The following is an 18,340-nucleotide window of genomic DNA, read 5'->3' as shown; positions in this document are numbered from 1 at the left end:
AGGTTATTCTTATTGAGATACTCCAGGATAGCATCTCTTAGGAAACCCTCCAGGATTTTACCCACAGTAGAGGTTAAACTTACTGGCCTATAATTTCCAGGCTCAGATTTTGTCCCCTTTTTGAATATTGGCACCACATTTGCTATGCGCCAGTCCTGTGGTACAAAAAGAAAGATAGAAAAAAGGGGCGCTCTGGGTGAAACCTGGGGATTAAGGACAGGGATGGGGCGAGAAAACTGCTCATCTGACCGGGTTGTGCACCCCTGCACAACCCCGGAAATAACCTGGAGAGCGGAGGTCCACAGTGCCGTGGTGCTGCTGCAGCTTGGGCGGACACGTGAACGGCAGTGATGTCACGGCAGGTCCTCCTGAGGCACAGGTCCTCAAGCAAACTCGACTTTCAAGGGAAAGGCAGCTCCTGCCGCAGACCCTCAGAGAGGGACAAATACAGAGCAGATGAAGGACAGAGCCGCGGTCTATGGAGCGCCAAGGAATGGATGGTGAAGAGGAAAATAAAAACCACCTTTATTATGTCAATAAAACAACACGTGTTTCGGCAGTGGAATACTGCCTTCTTCCTGACCTGAAGAAGTCATGAAGAAGGCAGTATTCCACTGCCGAAAAACGTTTTATTGACATAATAAAGGTGGTTTTTATTTTCCTCTTCACCATCCATTCCTTGGCGCTCCATAGATCGCGGCTTTGTCCTTCAGTCCTGTGGTACAGGCTCTGCTATTATGGAATCCTTGAATATTGGAAAGAATGGTCTGTCTATCACTGTACATAATTCCTGCTGTACTCAGGGGTGTTTGCTATCCAGGCTTGGGGATTTGTCTACTTTAGTGATTTTGAGGCAGCGCCGTATTTGTGGCTGGGATAAGCAGGTCACATTTAGTGGAGAATCTCTAGTATTCCTGATCATGTCATCTATCATAGGATTTTCTTGTATAAATACTGAAGAGAAAAAGGCGTTTAGCAGACTGGCCTTTCCCTCATCCTCTTCCTCCATTTCTCAGACTATTTTCGAGAGAGGCAACACTATGCTTATTGAGTTTCTTACTATTTATATAGTTGAATATTTTTGGATTATTTTTCCTTTCTTAGACAATGAGTATCTCAATCTCAGTCTTTACTGCCTTGATTTGATTTTTACACAATTAATTTTTTTGCCTATAATTATTTAATTCCTCTTCACTACACTGCTTTAATTCTCTAAACGCTTTCATTTTTTTTTCATTTATTGCACAGGTCCTATTCAGGATGCTTCTAAAATTGTCCCGTTTGCTTTGTGTAGTTTTATTTCTCAGGACATTGTCCCAGTTTATGGCACTAAGATTATCTCTGAACCGTTGGAAATTTGCCTTCCTGAAGTTTAGTGTCCTTGTACTATACTGTAGTACTATATACTGTAGTGTCCATGTACTATACATCTTATTAAAGAATACATGAAAATTTATTATTTTGTGGTCACTATTGCCCAAGTTACCCGCCAACCCGTATATTTGATATGTAGTCCGGCCCACTGGTCAATATTAGGCCTAGCAGTGCCCCCCCCCCCCTCTTTTTGGGTCTTGAACCAGTTGTGAAAGGTAACTGCCTTTCATTGATGATGAAAGTTAATTAGACAGCCACTTAACATGCGGGGATTTCCCGTGTTTGTCAGGCAATCCCCGCATATTTTGTGGCTGTCTAACAGCCTCAAACATGCGAGGATGCGAACATGTCACTCGAGCACTCGCGATGCTCGTTGCATACCCGAGCACCCTGGTTAAACATAAACCCTCATACAGATACGCAAAGAAAAAATAAAATAGTTGAGTCTTGGAATGGGACAATGAAAAAAATATATACACCCATCCGGAAAAGTATGATAAAAATACATAACAGTATGTTAAAAAAATAACATGATTTGCTGTTGTTTTGTTTTTTTACAGTAAAGTCGGCCCTGCACAGATTGTTTTTGCCATACGTTTAGCGAGTTTGCTGTTTTTCATGCTAAACATGTACGTTGGTCTTTATTGCCAGACTAAAAGAGTCAAATACCACCCCCCTCCACCCCCCCCCAAAAAAAGATAAAAAGTAAGGGTATGGAAAATCATAATAGACTAAGCTATTCAATCCTGGAAAGTCCAGTTAAAAATATCTACTTTTTTAACATGATAGTCTATAATGCACAGATGCCATGGTATAGTGGACAGATGCATTATGCTTTTCGTATCTGTTAGATAGAACAATGGCGTCCTTCACTATAATACAATCTGATTAATGACTATGTCACGAAATAGCTCATTGTTATCTGCAGCTAGCGATAGCACTGACCTGTCTATTCCCTTCAGTAGGTGTCTGTGCCTACTGGATAATAAGGCACTGCCTCCCAACGCAGCCTATAGAAAAAAAAGAATATGAATTACTTATAAGTAACATATGGGTAAACTCTCTACTATTATTGTAGCAAGGTTATAAAAAAAGAGAGCGATTCAGTTATAGATTAAACATTATTTTAGACAGTCGGAAAATGCCCCTCAGTTACTCATGCATCTCTAAACACTATTGGCTATCTTTTCTCCACTTGGTTGGTTGGTTTAGTTTTAGAGCAATTTTTGCACCAAAGTTTTGTCACATATTGCTGCTACTTAAAGGGAATGTGTCATCAGAAAATGACCAATTGTTTAAATCAGGCTTTTATGTTAATTTTATTTAAAAAACACTATTTTTTTTATATCACTATCACTTTATTAAAGAAAAAAATCTCGCAATTTTCACAACTACCACTAAGCCTAACATTAGACTCGCCAAATGGGCAGAAATAGACTGGCTTACTGACTTCTCTAGGAGAGTTTTTTAGGAGTCCTATGATCTGGACAAAGGTCATAGCGAAGAGAGGGTCAGGAGATGACCTGTGACATCAAGTATTATGAATGCTGGATCTTGTGTCATCTGCTGTATATCGAGATATTATCTATTATTGTAATTATGTCTGTGATGATAATGGGACAACTGAAAAGTCAGAGCAGGAAGTATGAGCCTAGAGATTGCAAGATTTTATTTTTTTTTAAATATAATTAAAATGGAAAATTGAAAAAAATATATTACTAAAGTAAAAAAAATACATTTAATATAAAAGCCTGATTAAAACCATAGTTAATTTTCCGATGACACATTCCTCCCTTTTAAGGGAAGCTTCTCCACCTTTTTAAGTCAGATCAGGACTCCTGACTCCTCCCCGACACATGATATCGATGGAAATTTGTTATTCAGGAGTTAACCCACTGCCAGAGCTGTCTGGCAGCAACTTTTTCTACTCTCCTCTACGAAAAGACATTAACGTTAGAGCTCGTGCCCACGATCGATTATATCAGATGAGTGCTATCCATGGTTTTCACAGACAGCCTCGTACCTGTTATGCGCTTTGCAGAGGGACCCAGCAAAACTGGCACCAAATCAGCAAAGGTGCAGCCACAGACACACTTGGCCCATGCTGCCCAGCTAGGCGAGCCCTTGAGGGCCAGGAATGCTCTTCATCCAGCTCCCAGTAAATCGAAGGGGGACTTTGGCGGAGCCCTCCCCAGGCCCACTGTTGCCGGACAGCTGGCGTCTGGTGATGCAGCTGGTGCCTAGTCAATAACCAGGTGAGTACCTCTGCAAGACCCCAGGAAGTGTAAGCAGAAGAGAAAATGAGAAAACCTCTGAAAAGATAGCAAAACTAATGCTAGAACCACTCACCACTACAGCACATAGGAACTGAAATAAATAGCAAAGGACTGAGCAGGGAGCAGGATTAAACAGTCTCTTTGCAAGCATAGCAGCTCAGCCTCCAGGGTCAGGACAATGGCAGCACATACGATCGGAGTAGTGTAGCACTGGACCTGCTCTATTCCCACGTGGGAGCACAGAACCACAATTTCATACAGTACCCATGATATTCTATGGGGCTGTGCACATGTCCAACTTTTTCCTCAGACCAGGTGATTCAAGGAGAAAATCTAACACATGTCCAATTTTGATCTGAGTGTCGGATCAAAATCAGCAATACATCTATGGATACGTGAAAAATTTTGGACTGCACTCGGATGACATTGAGGCCTTAAACCTGCCTAAATATGCCAAGGGGCACCCCAGTGTCTGTCTGCTCTTCACATACCTGATCTTGGCACCCAGCCTACGTTGGTTAGGTGTTGCAGGTAGGATTTGTTGTATGTTATATAAAAAGGTCTGCCAAGGACAAACCACAGCCATTTTAATTTAAAACAAAAATGATGAGTATCAAGAAATTGGAGCAAATATAACAGGAGACATCAGCAATCACGCACTTATAATCAACTTTAAATAAGTATAACTGTGTACTGACTTTGTAGGTTTAATAAAATACACATGCTATGCTTGGATTGTAGCCAGTGCATTGCTGTGCCAGGTGAGGCGATCACCACTACCAATAATGATATATAAGAGACAGAACTTACATCAACATGAAGCCATAGACTATGCCGCTCACACACTTCTGCTATTCCTTCCAGGGGATCAAATGCTCCAAAAACTGTTGTCCCACAAGTTGTGCTTACCAAGAAAGGTGCAGAACCCTAAAGTGAAAAAAAATGATCCCAAGTACAGCATCGATAAAAATATGTAAACCTTTACTATGCACCGTGTTCCAAATTATTATGCATATTGGATTTAAGTGTCATAAAGATGTAATTTTTTGTTTGTCAAATAAACTCATGGATGGTATTGTGTCTCAGGGCTCTTTGGATCACTGAATGAATCTCAGACACGTGTGATAATTAGTTTGCCAGATGAATCCAATTAAAGGAAAACTACTTAAGAAGGATGTTCCACATTATTAAGCAGGCCACAGGTTTCAAGCAATATGGGAAAGAAAAAGGATCTCTCTGCTGCAGAAAAGAGTCAAATAGTGCAATGCATTGGACAAGGTATGAAAACATTAGATATTTCATGAAAACTTAAGGGTGATCATCATACTGTTAAGAGATTTGTGGCTGATACAGATGGGTTTGTGCAGATAAAGGCATAATGAGAAAGATTTCTGCCAGAAAAATTCATCGGATTAAGAGAGCAGCGGCTAAAATACCATTACAAATCAGCAAATGGGTATTTGCCTCAGGAGTCCTGTGAGCCTTAAGGTGTAGGATCCTCCAGAGGCTTACTGTTATTCATAAACCTACAATTCCGCCACCCCTAAACAGTGCTCAAAAAACTGTTACAGTGGACCCATAAATATATGAAGACTAATTTTAAAACAGTTTTGTTTGCTGATGAGTGCTGTGCAACCCTAGATGGTCCAGATGGATGGAGTAATGGAGGGTTGGTCATTGGCCACCATGTACCAACAACCCTGCAACATCAGCAAGGAGGTAGCAGAGTCAGGTTTTGGGCAGGAATCATGGAGATAGAGCTGGTAGGCCCCTTTAGAGTCCCTGCGGTTGTGAAAGTGATAGGCAAAGTATATAGTTTCTGACTAACCACTTTCTTCCAAGGTGCAAAAGGAAGAACCGTGTCATCCGTAACAAAATCATTTTCATGCATGACAATGCACCATCCCATGCTGCAGAGAATACCTCTGAGTCATTGACTGCTATGGGCATAAAAGGAGAGAAACTCATGGTATGGCCACTATCCTCCCCTGACCTCAGCCCTATTGAGAATCTTTGGAGTATCCTTAAGAAAAAGATCTATGAGGGTGGAGAGTAGATCACATCAAAACAGCAGCTCTGGGAGGCTATTCTGACATCCTGCAAAGAAATTCAAGGAGAAACTATCCAAAACCTTACAAGTTCAATGGATGCAAAAATTGTGAAGGTGATATCAAAGAAGGGGTCTTAGACTCTTAACATGTAACTTGGCTGATAAAATATTTTTGATTAGAAAAGCTTTTGATTTCAATAAGTGTGACCTCTTAATGCTGCAAATTCAACAAACGACCATTTTTAATTCTTTACAACCTATAAAATGTTTGGAAACTGTTGTGAATAATAACTTGCAACAGTGAATTTTGAGCTTTTTTAGTTTCGAAAAAAATGTTGTTTTCATTTGGAGGTTTATCCAATAAAATGTGATTTATACTCTAATGGTTGATCATTTGAACATTATACTTACTCATTTGCATTGGCCATTTAGGAAAATCAGAGAAAAAAATAGCATTTGCATAATATTTGGAACATGTCATAGAATAAAATTTCTATGATTTTTTTTCACTCATGGACTTTCACTTTTACAGATTGCATGATAATATATGAAGGAAAAAAAACTGATGACATGTTACAGAGGTATTCCACCTTATAGATAACCTTTAAGGTTAAAATACAATACATCACTAAAACTAAAGCATCATATGCTCTTACATGGAGTGCCAACATAAAGTTCCCAAGCACATAGCATTTCCCATGTACATGAGTGCCTAAAGGCACCTTCCAGCTAAACAAAATTATACTTAAGGGGGTTTTCCACTTTTAGAAAAGTGGACCTCAAACGATTCTTGTAATGTAAAATCAAATCAGATCAGATAATACTCTAACACAGTCTCCCCACCACTGCTTTGGTCTCTGTTTTGGCTGCAGTGGAGATGTCACATCAAAAGCTCACATCATCAACTGGAGAAGTGGTGGGGAAACTGTGCTAGAGCAATGGAGTAGTGTCTGGCCTTGTCATTTTATATTACAGGAATCATTTGGAGTTCACTTTGATAAGAGTGGGAAACCCCCTTTAAATGTGCATACATAGTAAGTTATAGAAATTAGTAATATGTTTCTATTATCATAGGTAACTAATAAATTAAAGCTGCACTCTGTAACTCTATATTATGCAAACATGGAATATACAAAATTGAAATTGAATTGCTGCTTTAAAAAAAAGTTAAAATGAAGAACCTAAAATTAAGCATATAAATTGGCCAATTCATGTGTACCCAAAAGCCATCGACAAGGCTACCTTCTTTGCAGGGAACCTAACCTAACATGACACCTCTCCTGGGTTGATAGCCTACAATTATATGGGTAGGTAGCAGTTAGCTGTGATTAAAACCGCCATAAGCAATATTATGCAAACATGGAATATACCAAATTGGAATTGCATTGCTGCTCTAGAAAAAAGTTAAAATGAATATACTTAGCACATAAATTGCCCAATTCATATGTGCCCAACAGCAGTCGACAAGGCGACCTTCTTTGCTGGGAACCTAACCTAACATGATACCTCTCTTGGGCTGATAGCCTACAATTATATGGGTAGGAAGCATCTAGCTGTGATTAAAACTGCCATAGGCTGATGGGTGGAGCACTCAGTCAGAAAATCTATATAAATCTCAAAGACTTACCGTCACTTCCAAACAGTAAAACAGGTGTGAACAGATGCAAGCTAAGAGAGCTACTTCCATATGTAACAAATAAAGCTGCACTCTGTAACGCTATATTATGCAAACATGGAATATATGAAATTGGAATTGCATTATTGCTCTAGAAAAAAAGTTACCTACTCATTTAATTGTAGGCTATAAGCCCAAGAGAGGTGTTCATATTTTGTTGGGTTCCCAGCAAAGAAGGTCGCCTTGTCGATGGCTATTGGGCACACATGCATTGGGCAATTTATGTGCTAAGTATCTTCATTTAACTTTTTTTCTAGAGCACCAATGCAAGTACAATTTAATATATTCAGTGTTTGCATACTATAACTTTAAAGAGTGCAGCTTTAATTTCTTAGTTACATTTGAAAGTGGCTCTCTTAGCTTGTACCTGTTCACACCTGTTTTTCTGTTTGGAAGTGGCGGTCAGTCTTTTGATATTTCTATTATTATCATAGATATCCTGATCTTCTGCTATCCTTTTGTTCAGCAGCTTCATTTCTTGTGCTGTCCTTAGCGTGGGAGAGTGTTTCTTGCATCAGATTGTGAACAGTTCTGTATGTGAAAGTGGCAGGCTAACTTTATTTCAGTAGCTAAGCCAACCCCCTTTACTGTCTATACATAGGGTGTTACAAATGTTACAAAGAAGAGGGCCAGCTAAGCTAGCCTCCTTCTGGCATAACTATTAATATGGGGCTGTCTGCCAGCCCCCCTCACACCAAGCTCTGACACCACACCAAGACAGAACTGTCATGTGTTTAATCACAGGGCTTGAGGTGGGGTTGCCAAACCCAGGACCTGAAGGAATAGCTGAAGATCACGGCACTTTAAGTATTATTTTGTTTAACCGGTACACCCCTTTAAACTAATACGTTCATGTGGCTCTAGTAAAAGTTTTCAAAACTTTATTTTGTGTCTAAACTTAAATTACCTCAGATTTAACTTTCAGTATTTTGTGTTCCAGATCTTCAGGAATCATTTTCCCTCTGTGTTGAAATAAAGTTACAGCATAAAGTCACATGCACAGCAATATATGATATCTGGATGTGCAGATCGCTGGCATCCAGCGTTATTTATCATGTGCTATCATGTATTTTATCATGTACCAAGCTAATCAGCAGTTAGCTTGGCTGAGACGATAAAACATTCAGCTCTATTATGTAACCATAAAGACTTACTGCGGACAACTTTATATACGTTCTGCACAAAATGAAGGAAAAAAAACTAAAACTAAAATATATAAAGCCAATGGCTCCCAGGAGGAAAATAAGTTCATTTTCTCCCGCTTTGCCGCACTTTCAGTAAAGCAGCCACAAAACATTGTAACGCTATTTACCAGCAAATTAACCATATATCTGCAAATAAATGTCGTTTCCAAGGTGTAGCAGAGCCAGGTAAAACAGGGATAAGTCCCAGCGCTGCAGGATTTGATTAGATGCATCTGCGTAGCTTTTTACTAGAACAAGGGCCTGTGTTGACTGGGTGTGTCAGTCTGCTGGATGAAGCAGAACTGAGTGTGCTGTAGCTGGTGAGTGACCAGCCTAGATGTGAGCTGTAGCTGAGAGAGAGATGTGTCGGGGTCTCTCTTAGAGTGAAGACTTCACAAATCAGCTAGGAAAGCTGAGCAGTCTGTGTGTTGGAGCTGCAGAGAAATGTGTGGAAGCTGCAGCCTGTTCAGTGTGATCTGTGCCCTGAGTTGAACACTTCTGCTTGGTGCTAGAAGCTGCTGGAGCTCAATCTGAAAGGGATATCGAGACATGGAAGGATCATGCCTCTTCTGTGTATAAAGTTTGTTTGGGGAGAAAGGACTGTAATCTGTTGGAATGAGCCCACACTGACATATGTGCCCTGCTAAATTAACTGTTTATTTGCTGTGATACCTTTGTGTCCAGAAGAGGTTGTTTTTGGTTTTGAATTTCTTGGAGTCTTATGAAAGCAATAAAATTGCGCCTGTTGGGACCAAACCGCATTGCTTGTGTTAACCTTACCTAATGTGTACCTCCGAGAGTGAATCCCTCCAATATTAACAGGTTCTCCTTAAGTGAAGAGGAGCTGAGTTGCAGTACTCAAGAATGGACACTAAACAGAGCACAAAGCTGTACTTTTCTGACGCCATTCAATGTGTACACCCAGCTAGCACTACAAACAGCTGATCTTGGGATACCTAATCCTACTCCTTACCTTTCATTTGTTTCAACCAAGATGACATTATCTGTTCCAATGCCAAGAAATGCTGCCCCCTTCTGGACAGAATAATGGCTCTGCAAATAAGTGAAAATGATATTACATAAAATGTTGGCATTTGAAATTATTTATAATGAGAAAATAAAATATATAATAATATACAATCTATCTATAGTTAAAGGGGTGGTCTGGGCTTTTGTAGGATTTGTGTATATCTAGGCTGCAGAATGCTGACTGTGTGCAATATACTCCCTGTGAGCATTCTGCTTGGTGTCCTAGACAGTTTTCCTGTCTGGCAAGACTGGTCGGTGATGTCACAACAGACACCACCCCCAGTCTCTGCCAGACCCTCCCCCTGCCTCCTGCTTCAGCGTTTTGCAGCTCTCAGTGGGAGGCAGCAGGGGAATGACTCGGTTGATTGGACAAACTAGAAAGGAAAAGGCTTCTACATAGGTGAGTATAAAGTGCTGTGCGCATCCATCCCTCATCCATCCATCCCTCCCTCTCTTATCAATCCATCCCTCTCTCCCTTGTCCATCCCTCATCCATCCATCCCTCTCTCAACCATCCATCCATCCCTCTCATCCATCCATACCTTCCTCATCCATTAATCCTTCCATCCCTCCCTCATCCATCTCTATCTCTCATCTATCCATCCGTCTCTCATCCACCCCTCTCTCCCTCATCAATCCACCCCTCTCTCATCATCCAACCTTCCATCCATCCCTCTTTCATCCATCCCTCCATCATCTATTCATCCATTATCACTATAGACTGAGGTTCTGCAACATCTGAAGTGTATTATGTGGTATATATGTATATGCAATGGGGGAAATAAGTATTTGATCCCTTGCTGTTTTTGAAAGTGTGCCCACTGACAAAGACATGAACAGTCTATAATTTTAAGGTTAGGTTAATTTTAACATTGAGAGATAGAATATCCCAAAAATAATCAAGAAAATCACATTGTGTAAATTAGATAAACGTATTTGCATTTTGCAGTGAGAAATAAGTATTTGATCCCTCTGGCAAACAACACTTAATACTTGGTGGCAAAACCCTTGTTGGCAAGCACAGTAGTCAGACATTTTTAGTAGTTGATGAGGTTTTCAAAGTATAATGTTTCCCCCACCATGCTTCATGGTTGGGACGATGTTCTTATGTTGTACTCATTCAAACATGGCGTGTTGAGTTAATGCCAAAGAGCTAAATTTTTGTTTCATCTGAACACAGCACCTTCTCCTAATAACTCACAGAATCATCCAGGTGTTCATTGGCAAACTTCAGACAGGCCTGCAGATGTGCCTTCTTGAGCAGAGGGACCTTGCGGGCACTGCAGGATTTTAAACCTTTAAGGTGTAATGTGTTACCATAGGCGGATTATAATGAGGGCAATCCGGGCTACCGCCCGGGGCCTCGGGGCTCCAGGGGGCCCGAGGCTCCGGGGTGTCTATGGCCAGATTGCCCTCATTATATGTGTGGCACCGCGGCACATACTGGCAGACAGTGGCGGGGGGGGGCCCCCGGACCGCTCCCCCAGCAGCGGCGCACGGACGCTGCTTCTTCTCCGGCCGGGTCAGCACTGCAGCAGTTAACTTCCCTGTGCCGGCCGTGTCTCCTAGCTGTGACGTCACGCAGTGAGCGCCCTGCACTGCTACTTACCACCGGAGAGGAGCAGGACTGGAGCTGAGCCGGGGGATGGTGAGTCTGTGTGTGTCTGTGTGTGTGTGTGTCTGTGTGTGTGAGAGAGAGTGTGTATGTGTGAGAGTGAGTGTGTGTATGTGTGATTGAGTGAGTGTGTGTGTGCAGGCAGATATCATTGTGTGATGTTTATATGCATTTTTGTGTTTCAAATGTGTTTATGCGTGTATGTATATGTCTATATGTTTGTGTGTGCGTGACTGTGTGCGGCCTCCCGCTGTCTCTGGGGGGGGGGCGCCGTGCGGCCTCCTGCTGTGTATAGATGGCGCTGTGTGGCCTCCTGCTGTGTATAGATGGCGCTGTGCGGCCTCCTGCTGTGTATAGATAGCTACATGCGGCCTCCCGCTGTGTATAGATGGCGCCGTGTGGCCTCCCGCTGTGCATAGATGGCGCCGTGTGGCCTCTCACAGTGTATAGATGGCGCTGTGCGGCCTCCCGCTGTGTTTAGATGGCTACGTGTGGCCTCCCGCTGTGCATAGATGGCGCCGTGCTTCCTCCCGCTGTGCATAGATGGTGCCGTGCGGCCTCCCGCTGTGTATAGATGACGCCGTGCGGCCTCCCGCTGTGTATAGATGGCGCCGTGCGGCCTCCCGCTGTGTATAGATGGCTACGTGTGGCCTCCCGCTGTGTATAGATGGCTACGTGCGGCCTCCCGCTGTGTATAGATGACTACGTGCGGCTTCCCGCTGTGTATAGATGGCTATGTGCGGCCTCCCGCAGTGTATAGATGGCTACGTGCGGCCTCCCGCTGTGTATAGATGGCGCCGTGCGGCCTCCCGCTGTGTATAGATGGCGCCGTGCGGCCTCCCGCCGTGTTTAGATGGCTACGTGCGGCCTCCCGCCATGTATAGATGGCTATGTGCGGCCTCCCGCTGTGTATAGATGGCGCCGTGCGGCCTCCCGCCGTGTTTAGATGGCTATGTGCGGCCTCCTGCTGTGTATAGATGGCTACGTGCGGCATCCCGCTGTGTATAGATGGCTACGTGCGGCCTCCCGCTGTGTATAGATGGCGCCGTGCGGCCTCCCGCTGTGTATAGATGGCGCCGTGCGGCCTCCCGCCGTGTTTAGATGGCTACGTGCGGCCTCCCGCCATGTATAGATGGCTACGTGCGGCCTCCCGCTGTGTATAGATGGCGCCGTGCGGCCTCCCGCCGTGTTTAGATGGCTATGTGCGGCCTCCTGCTGTGTATAGATGGCTACGTGTGCTCAATATTGAGTCATACAATTAATGTAAGGCTATGTGCCCACGATGCAGAAATGCTCTGGATTTTTTTTGAGCGTTTCTGCATCTCCCTGGCAGAAAAAACGCATGCGGATTTTACATGCGTTTTTCCTGCCAGGGACATGCGGATGTGAAGCGTTCTCCACATGCATTTCTGCATGCGGGTTATCAAGCGCTTTCCAAGCGATTTTAGCATCACTTGGAAAGTGCTTGACAACTTGGTCACACTATATAAATCCATGCAACCGGCATGGATTTATATAGTGTGACCGTAAAAGAATGGTAAAAAATAAATATATACTTACCTTCTGATGGCCTGCCAACGTCAGCGGTCGCGTGACCAGTCACATGACTAAATGACGTCACGGCAGGTCCTTTTCAGACCATCGTGAGCTGCCGGCAAGCCAGGACGCATCGGATAAAGGGGGCCATCAGAAGGTAAGTATAATATTTTATTTTTTATTTTTTTTTACAGGTACTATGGTACCCAGGTCCGGAGGAGAGTCTTCTCTCCTCCACACCCGGGTACCATCTGCACATTGAAACGCATGGAATCCACATGTACAGATGCAGTGATGCGGATTCCATGCGTTCCAATGCAAGTCAATGGCAGCGAAAACACCTAGCTTCCGCAAAATAATTGGTAATGCTGCGGATTTTTCCGCAATGATAATCTGCAGCGGAAATTTCCGCAGCATGTGCACAGGCCTTCTACCAAGCGTTTTTTAAGCGTTTCTGCAGCGGAATTGCTTAAAAACGCATTGTGGGCACACAGCCTAAAAAAATTATTATAATTAATATTGTGCCAAATTTCACGTGAACTATCACATGATCTATCACAGGGGATCACGTGATACATCAGGTAGGTGTGTGTGTTGGGAGGGGGGGGGGGGGCGCCTTCTAAACTGCCCAGGGCCCTTGCTACTCTTAATCCACCCCTGTGTGTTACCAATGGTTTTCTTGGTGACTGAGGTCCCAGCTGCCTGGAGATCATTAACAAGTTCCCCCCGTGTAGGTTTAGGCTGATCTCTCACCTTCCTCATGATCAAGGATACCCCACGAGGTGAGATTTAGCATGGTGCCCCAGATCGATGTCGATTGACAATCATTTTGTATTCCTTCCATTTTCTTACTATTGCACCAACAGTTGTCTCCTTCTCACCCTGCGTCTTACTTATGGTTTTATAGCCCATTCCAGCTTTGTGCAGGTCTATGATCTTGTCACTGACATCCTTAGAAAGGCCTTTATTCTTGCCCATGTTGTAGAGGTTGGAGTCTGACTGATTGAGTCTGTGGACAGGAGTCTTTTATACAGGTGACTATGTAAGACAGCTTTAATGCAGGTAACGAGTTGATTAGGAGCGTCTAACTGGTCTGTAGAAGCCAGAACTCATAATGGTTTGTACTGGATCAAATACTTATTTCTGCAAAATGCAAAAAAATGTATCTAATTTATACAATGTGATTTTCTTGATTTTTTTTTTAATATTCTATCTCTCAATGTTAAAATTAACCTACCCTTAAAATTATAGACTGTTCATGTTTTTGTCAGTGGGCAAACTTACAAAAACAGCAAGGGATCAAATACTTATTTCCCCCACTATATAAATTTATACAGTATATGTGTGTGTAGAGTACAGTGATTGTGCTGCTTTCTACACATGAGGACACTGCTCTGTTATTTCCAATACTAGAGTGAGGCTAAGTGCCCACGTAGCGTTTTTCAAGCGTATATGCTGCGGAATTTCCGCAGCGTAAACGCTTGTTAAACGCTAGGTAATCTGCACCCCATGGTCCCCAAGGGGATTCCGCAAGTTCTATGCCCATGCTGCGCTCAAAAATCCGCAGCATGTCCATTAATTTTGCGGAAGCGCTGCGCCATGGACTTGCATTGAGACGCACATAATCCGTGTCAGTACATTTGTACTCACGGATTATATGCGTTTCAATGTGCGGATGGTACCCAGTTCTGGAGGAGAGGAGACTCTCATCCAGACCTGGGTACCATTGTACCTGTAAAAAAAAGAATAAAATAATAAATAAAGTTTATATTCACCTTCCGACGGCCCCCGGTCTCCTTCCCTTTGCTTGCGGGCAGGACTGAAGGACCTGCGGTGACGTCACAGTCATGTGATCGCAGGCCCTTCAGTGCAGTGTCCCGCGATCAGCTGGCAGACAGGAGCGAGCGCAGCTACACACGCCGGGCCATCAGAGGGTAAGTATAGGTTTATTTTTTTATTTTTAAACATTCTTACGGTCACACTATATAAATCCATGCTGTTTGCATGGATTTATATAGTGTGACCTAGTTGTCAAGCACTTTCCAAGTGATGCTAAAATCGCCTGGAAAGCGCTTGTCAATCCGCATGCAGAAACGCATGTGAAAACGCTTCAAATCCGCATGTATTTGGCAGGAAAAACGCATGTACAATCTGCATGTGTTTTTTCTGCCAGGGAGATGCAGAAATGACGCAGAAATTTTCTGCTTCATTTTTGCATCGTGGGCACATAGCCTGAGTGTGCAGTGGGCAGGGAGCTGTGAAGTTTGGTAGAGCTGCAGGTATACAAAGTGGGTGCAGGGAATGAAGTGAAATTCAGGAGGAACAAAAGGCAGAAATAAAAAACAAAATTTATAGGTGTGTTGTATATTACAATACAGCACAGATTTGCTTAAAAAAAATTGCATTTCGTGGTCGGACAACTTATTTAAGTCAGGACTCTTTTACTCAGTCCATAATAACTTACATCAGTCATGGCCCCAGCAGGAGTAACACATCTAATTTCTATTTCACATACAGTGCTTCTCATCATTATTGGCACCCTTTAATTTTTTTCATAGACTGTACAGCATTCTTCAGAAATAAATGGAAATGTACCAAAGTTATATCCTCAGGATTTTTAAATTAGTGATCCAAAGTAATACAACAATAAAACATTGTTTTTCAACTTCCATGTTTCAAAGAAAAAACAGAATAAACAGCATGTGCAGCAATGAAGGCACCCTTAATTAATACTTGGTTGCACACCCTTTGGCATTGCTGACAGCCTCCAAACATTTATTGTAGCCATCTATAAGCTTCTTGCACTTCTCAGCTGGAATTTTCTGCCACTCTTCCTTTGCAGTTTGTTCAAGCTCTTGGATGTTTGCAGAGTTCTTTTTCCCAATGGCAGATTTCACCTCGCCCTAAGGATTTTTAATAGGATTGAGGTCAGTCCATTTTTTTCTTTTTCAACCATTCCTGGGTACTTTTGGATGTGTGCTTTGGGTCTTTGTCTTGCTTCAGGACCCATGATTTTCAACTCAAACCAAGTTTTCTTACACTGGGTAGGACATTTCACTATAAAATCTCTTAATAATTCTCTGATTTCATGATTCCTGTGATACGGTCAAGGCCTCCAGTACCAGATGCAGCAAAGCAACCCCACAGCATTATAGATCCTCCACCATGCTTACTGTAACTGTTGGTAAGGTGTTATTTTCCTTATAAGCTTCATTGCGTCATCTGTAAACAAACTGTTGCTTTGCATTGCCAAAAAGCTCTATTTTTGTTTCATCTGTCCACAGAACATTTTCCCAGAAGATTTGTGATTTGTCAAGGTACTCTTTGACAAAGATCAGTCATTCCTTTTTATGTCTTTTCTTCAGCAATAGTTTCTTCCTTGGCCTTCATCCTTAAAGCTCTGCTTGGTTTGGTGTGCGGCATATGGTACTTGTTGAAACCATGACCACTGACTGTTCCAGGTTGGCCTTCAGGTCTTTGGATGTTTGACTTTGTGTTTTTTCTGCCATTCGCACCAACCTTCAAAGACATCTCTCGTCAATTTTCCTCTTTCCCCCACATCCAGGCAGGTTCTTGACAGTTCCATGCTTGGTAAACTTCTTAATAACATTGCGCACTGTTGAAACTGGGATACCAAGGTCTTTGGAGATGGCCTTATACCCTTTGTAAATCTTGTGTTTGCTAATAATAGCAGTTCTGATGTCCTCATACAGATCCTTTGTCTTCACGATTGTGACAAAGGAACAGGGCCTACCAAGTGGCTTTTTAAAACTCTGAAGTCATTATTCATTGGCTAATTCATGTCACATGGGCACTGACAATTAATCACAGGTGAATCTCTTTTGTGATTTACCACAAGTGAGTCAAAATGTGTTTCCATACTAAATTAATGTAAAGGGTGCTAATACCAGTGATATAGCAAGCTTTAGGTTTTTCTATTTTTCCCTCCCATTGTTTTTTATTTAAATTATTGTTTATCATTTGCTCTTTTGTATTTAACACGAGGGCTCTATACGAAAACTGTTTCACTTGATTCATTTTTTTCAGGAGATATTCCACATTATGTACTTAAACTTCATGGGTGGCAATAACGATGAGCAGGACTATATGGACATTATAGAGCCATTTTCAGATCAGTAGCATTGTTGTATAGCAAGAAACCAGAATACTCTCAAAAAAGCACAAGAACAAGGTGAATATACATTCTCCGGCAACACAGTACTTCCATGAAGAGCCTAGCACTAATATGGGTGTGTACGTTGTAACACTGGTATGTTGCACCACAACACTGATATGATGTGCAGAGGGGAATAAAAGACAGGGGCAAAAGCAAGGGCAAAGTGTGGTGCCTGGGAGACTTTCCATGGGCCCATGCGAAAGTTTGTGCTTTTCTTGTCCATTGGAGAGTCTTGGGTAAACCACAGCAGCTTATTCATCAGTGAGCTTCGGTGGACTGGGGGTCAGAGCAGCTTGCTCACCGTAAGAGAGAGGTGGTGTACTGGGGGCTGGAGAGAGTGACACAAAGCCTGTGGAGGTGCTATATTGTGGGCTATTTCCTGTGCTTATTAAGACCCATAGGCGAGATATGCCATTGAAATATCATCTAGTAAAGCTTGGAAAAAGTCACTGAAACAGACTGTGAGCTAAATGAGGGCATCGTTGATACTTCAGAAAAGAAGGCTAGGATTTTCTAGCCACTATAATGGAAAGAGGTTGCGACCGGGCCTGTGCTGGTGAGGAGCCCACCGACGCCAGCGCAAACTCCCAACTGGATGTGCTTCCTTGGACGCATATTCAGCCGATCAGAGGCCAGCAGCTGACGTAGACCTGCACGTGACTGGGGGTGAATGGCAGTGACATCATGAGCTGCCATTGCTTGCACGCTGAAGTCAGCTGCCGGTGTCAGACGAGGACGCCGCATAATGGGGGAGCTGAAGGAAGGTGAATACAATCTTTTTTTTTTTCTATGCATTAAAAAACAGCGGACGAATGGGGGACATATACCAGGATGGGGTATATATATACCAGATTGGGGTCCAGGACAAGGAACATATACTAGGATGGGGCCAGGAAGGGGAACATTTATAACAGGATGGGGGATATACCGTATATACCAGGATGGGGCCAGGAAATGGGAAATATATATCAGGATGAAGGACATATATATATATATATTAGGATGGGGGACATATATTAGTAGGCCTGGTGCAATGTCGTTCTGTGGCTGATTACCGATGTGGGAGCTGGTCTAGGGTATTATGAAGTTTTTTACTCTTCTCAATCTTGACCCATTCTTTTGTTGCAGCGCAGACGCCATGGGCACGTTGTACGTTCATAGTTGTGGTCTCTTTTATACCCCTAAAAGTGGCTCATAGACGAGCAGACTGTGTCACAGGATGGCCCTTCAGAGACTCATTTGGCATGATAGGTAAGTCTGTGTAGCCTACAATCGCCAATCACTTTGTGTCTAGGGGTGAAATTGGATTCTAAAACCCTCAGGGAGGTCAGGTTCCCACATATGGAAATGTATTTTTTTCTGCATGTTTTTTACAGGTGTCCGCAAAATACACAATAGTAATCTGCCCTGTTGTGTTTTTTGTA

At 42.7% G+C, this 18,340-nt stretch overlaps 1 protein-coding gene across 2 annotated transcripts in view; it reads right to left on the bottom strand.

The window, feature by feature from the left end:
- Positions 1 to 18,340, bottom strand: part of CSAD (cysteine sulfinic acid decarboxylase) — a 77,447-nt gene that overhangs the window by 36,250 nt on the left and 22,857 nt on the right. For both annotated transcript variants that reach the window (XM_073662935.1, XM_073662936.1), the window contains exons 8-11: positions 9,533 to 9,612; positions 8,283 to 8,337; positions 4,461 to 4,577; positions 2,320 to 2,384 (exon numbers count right to left, since the gene is read on the bottom strand). In XM_073662935.1, coding sequence (XP_073519036.1) covers positions 2,320 to 2,384; positions 4,461 to 4,577; positions 8,283 to 8,337; positions 9,533 to 9,612 — 317 coding nt within the window. The remainder of the gene's footprint in view (positions 1 to 2,319; positions 2,385 to 4,460; positions 4,578 to 8,282; positions 8,338 to 9,532; positions 9,613 to 18,340) is intronic.

Source organism: Phyllobates terribilis, unplaced genomic scaffold, assembly GCF_046119375.1.
Source record: "Phyllobates terribilis strain yellow unplaced genomic scaffold, ASM4611937v1 Scaffold_2__4_contigs__length_985480577, whole genome shotgun sequence".
Classification (NCBI taxonomy): Eukaryota; Metazoa; Chordata; class Amphibia; order Anura; family Dendrobatidae; genus Phyllobates; species Phyllobates terribilis.
Note: the sequence above shows the minus strand (reverse complement) of the source record. Positions and strands in the feature narration are given on the sequence as shown.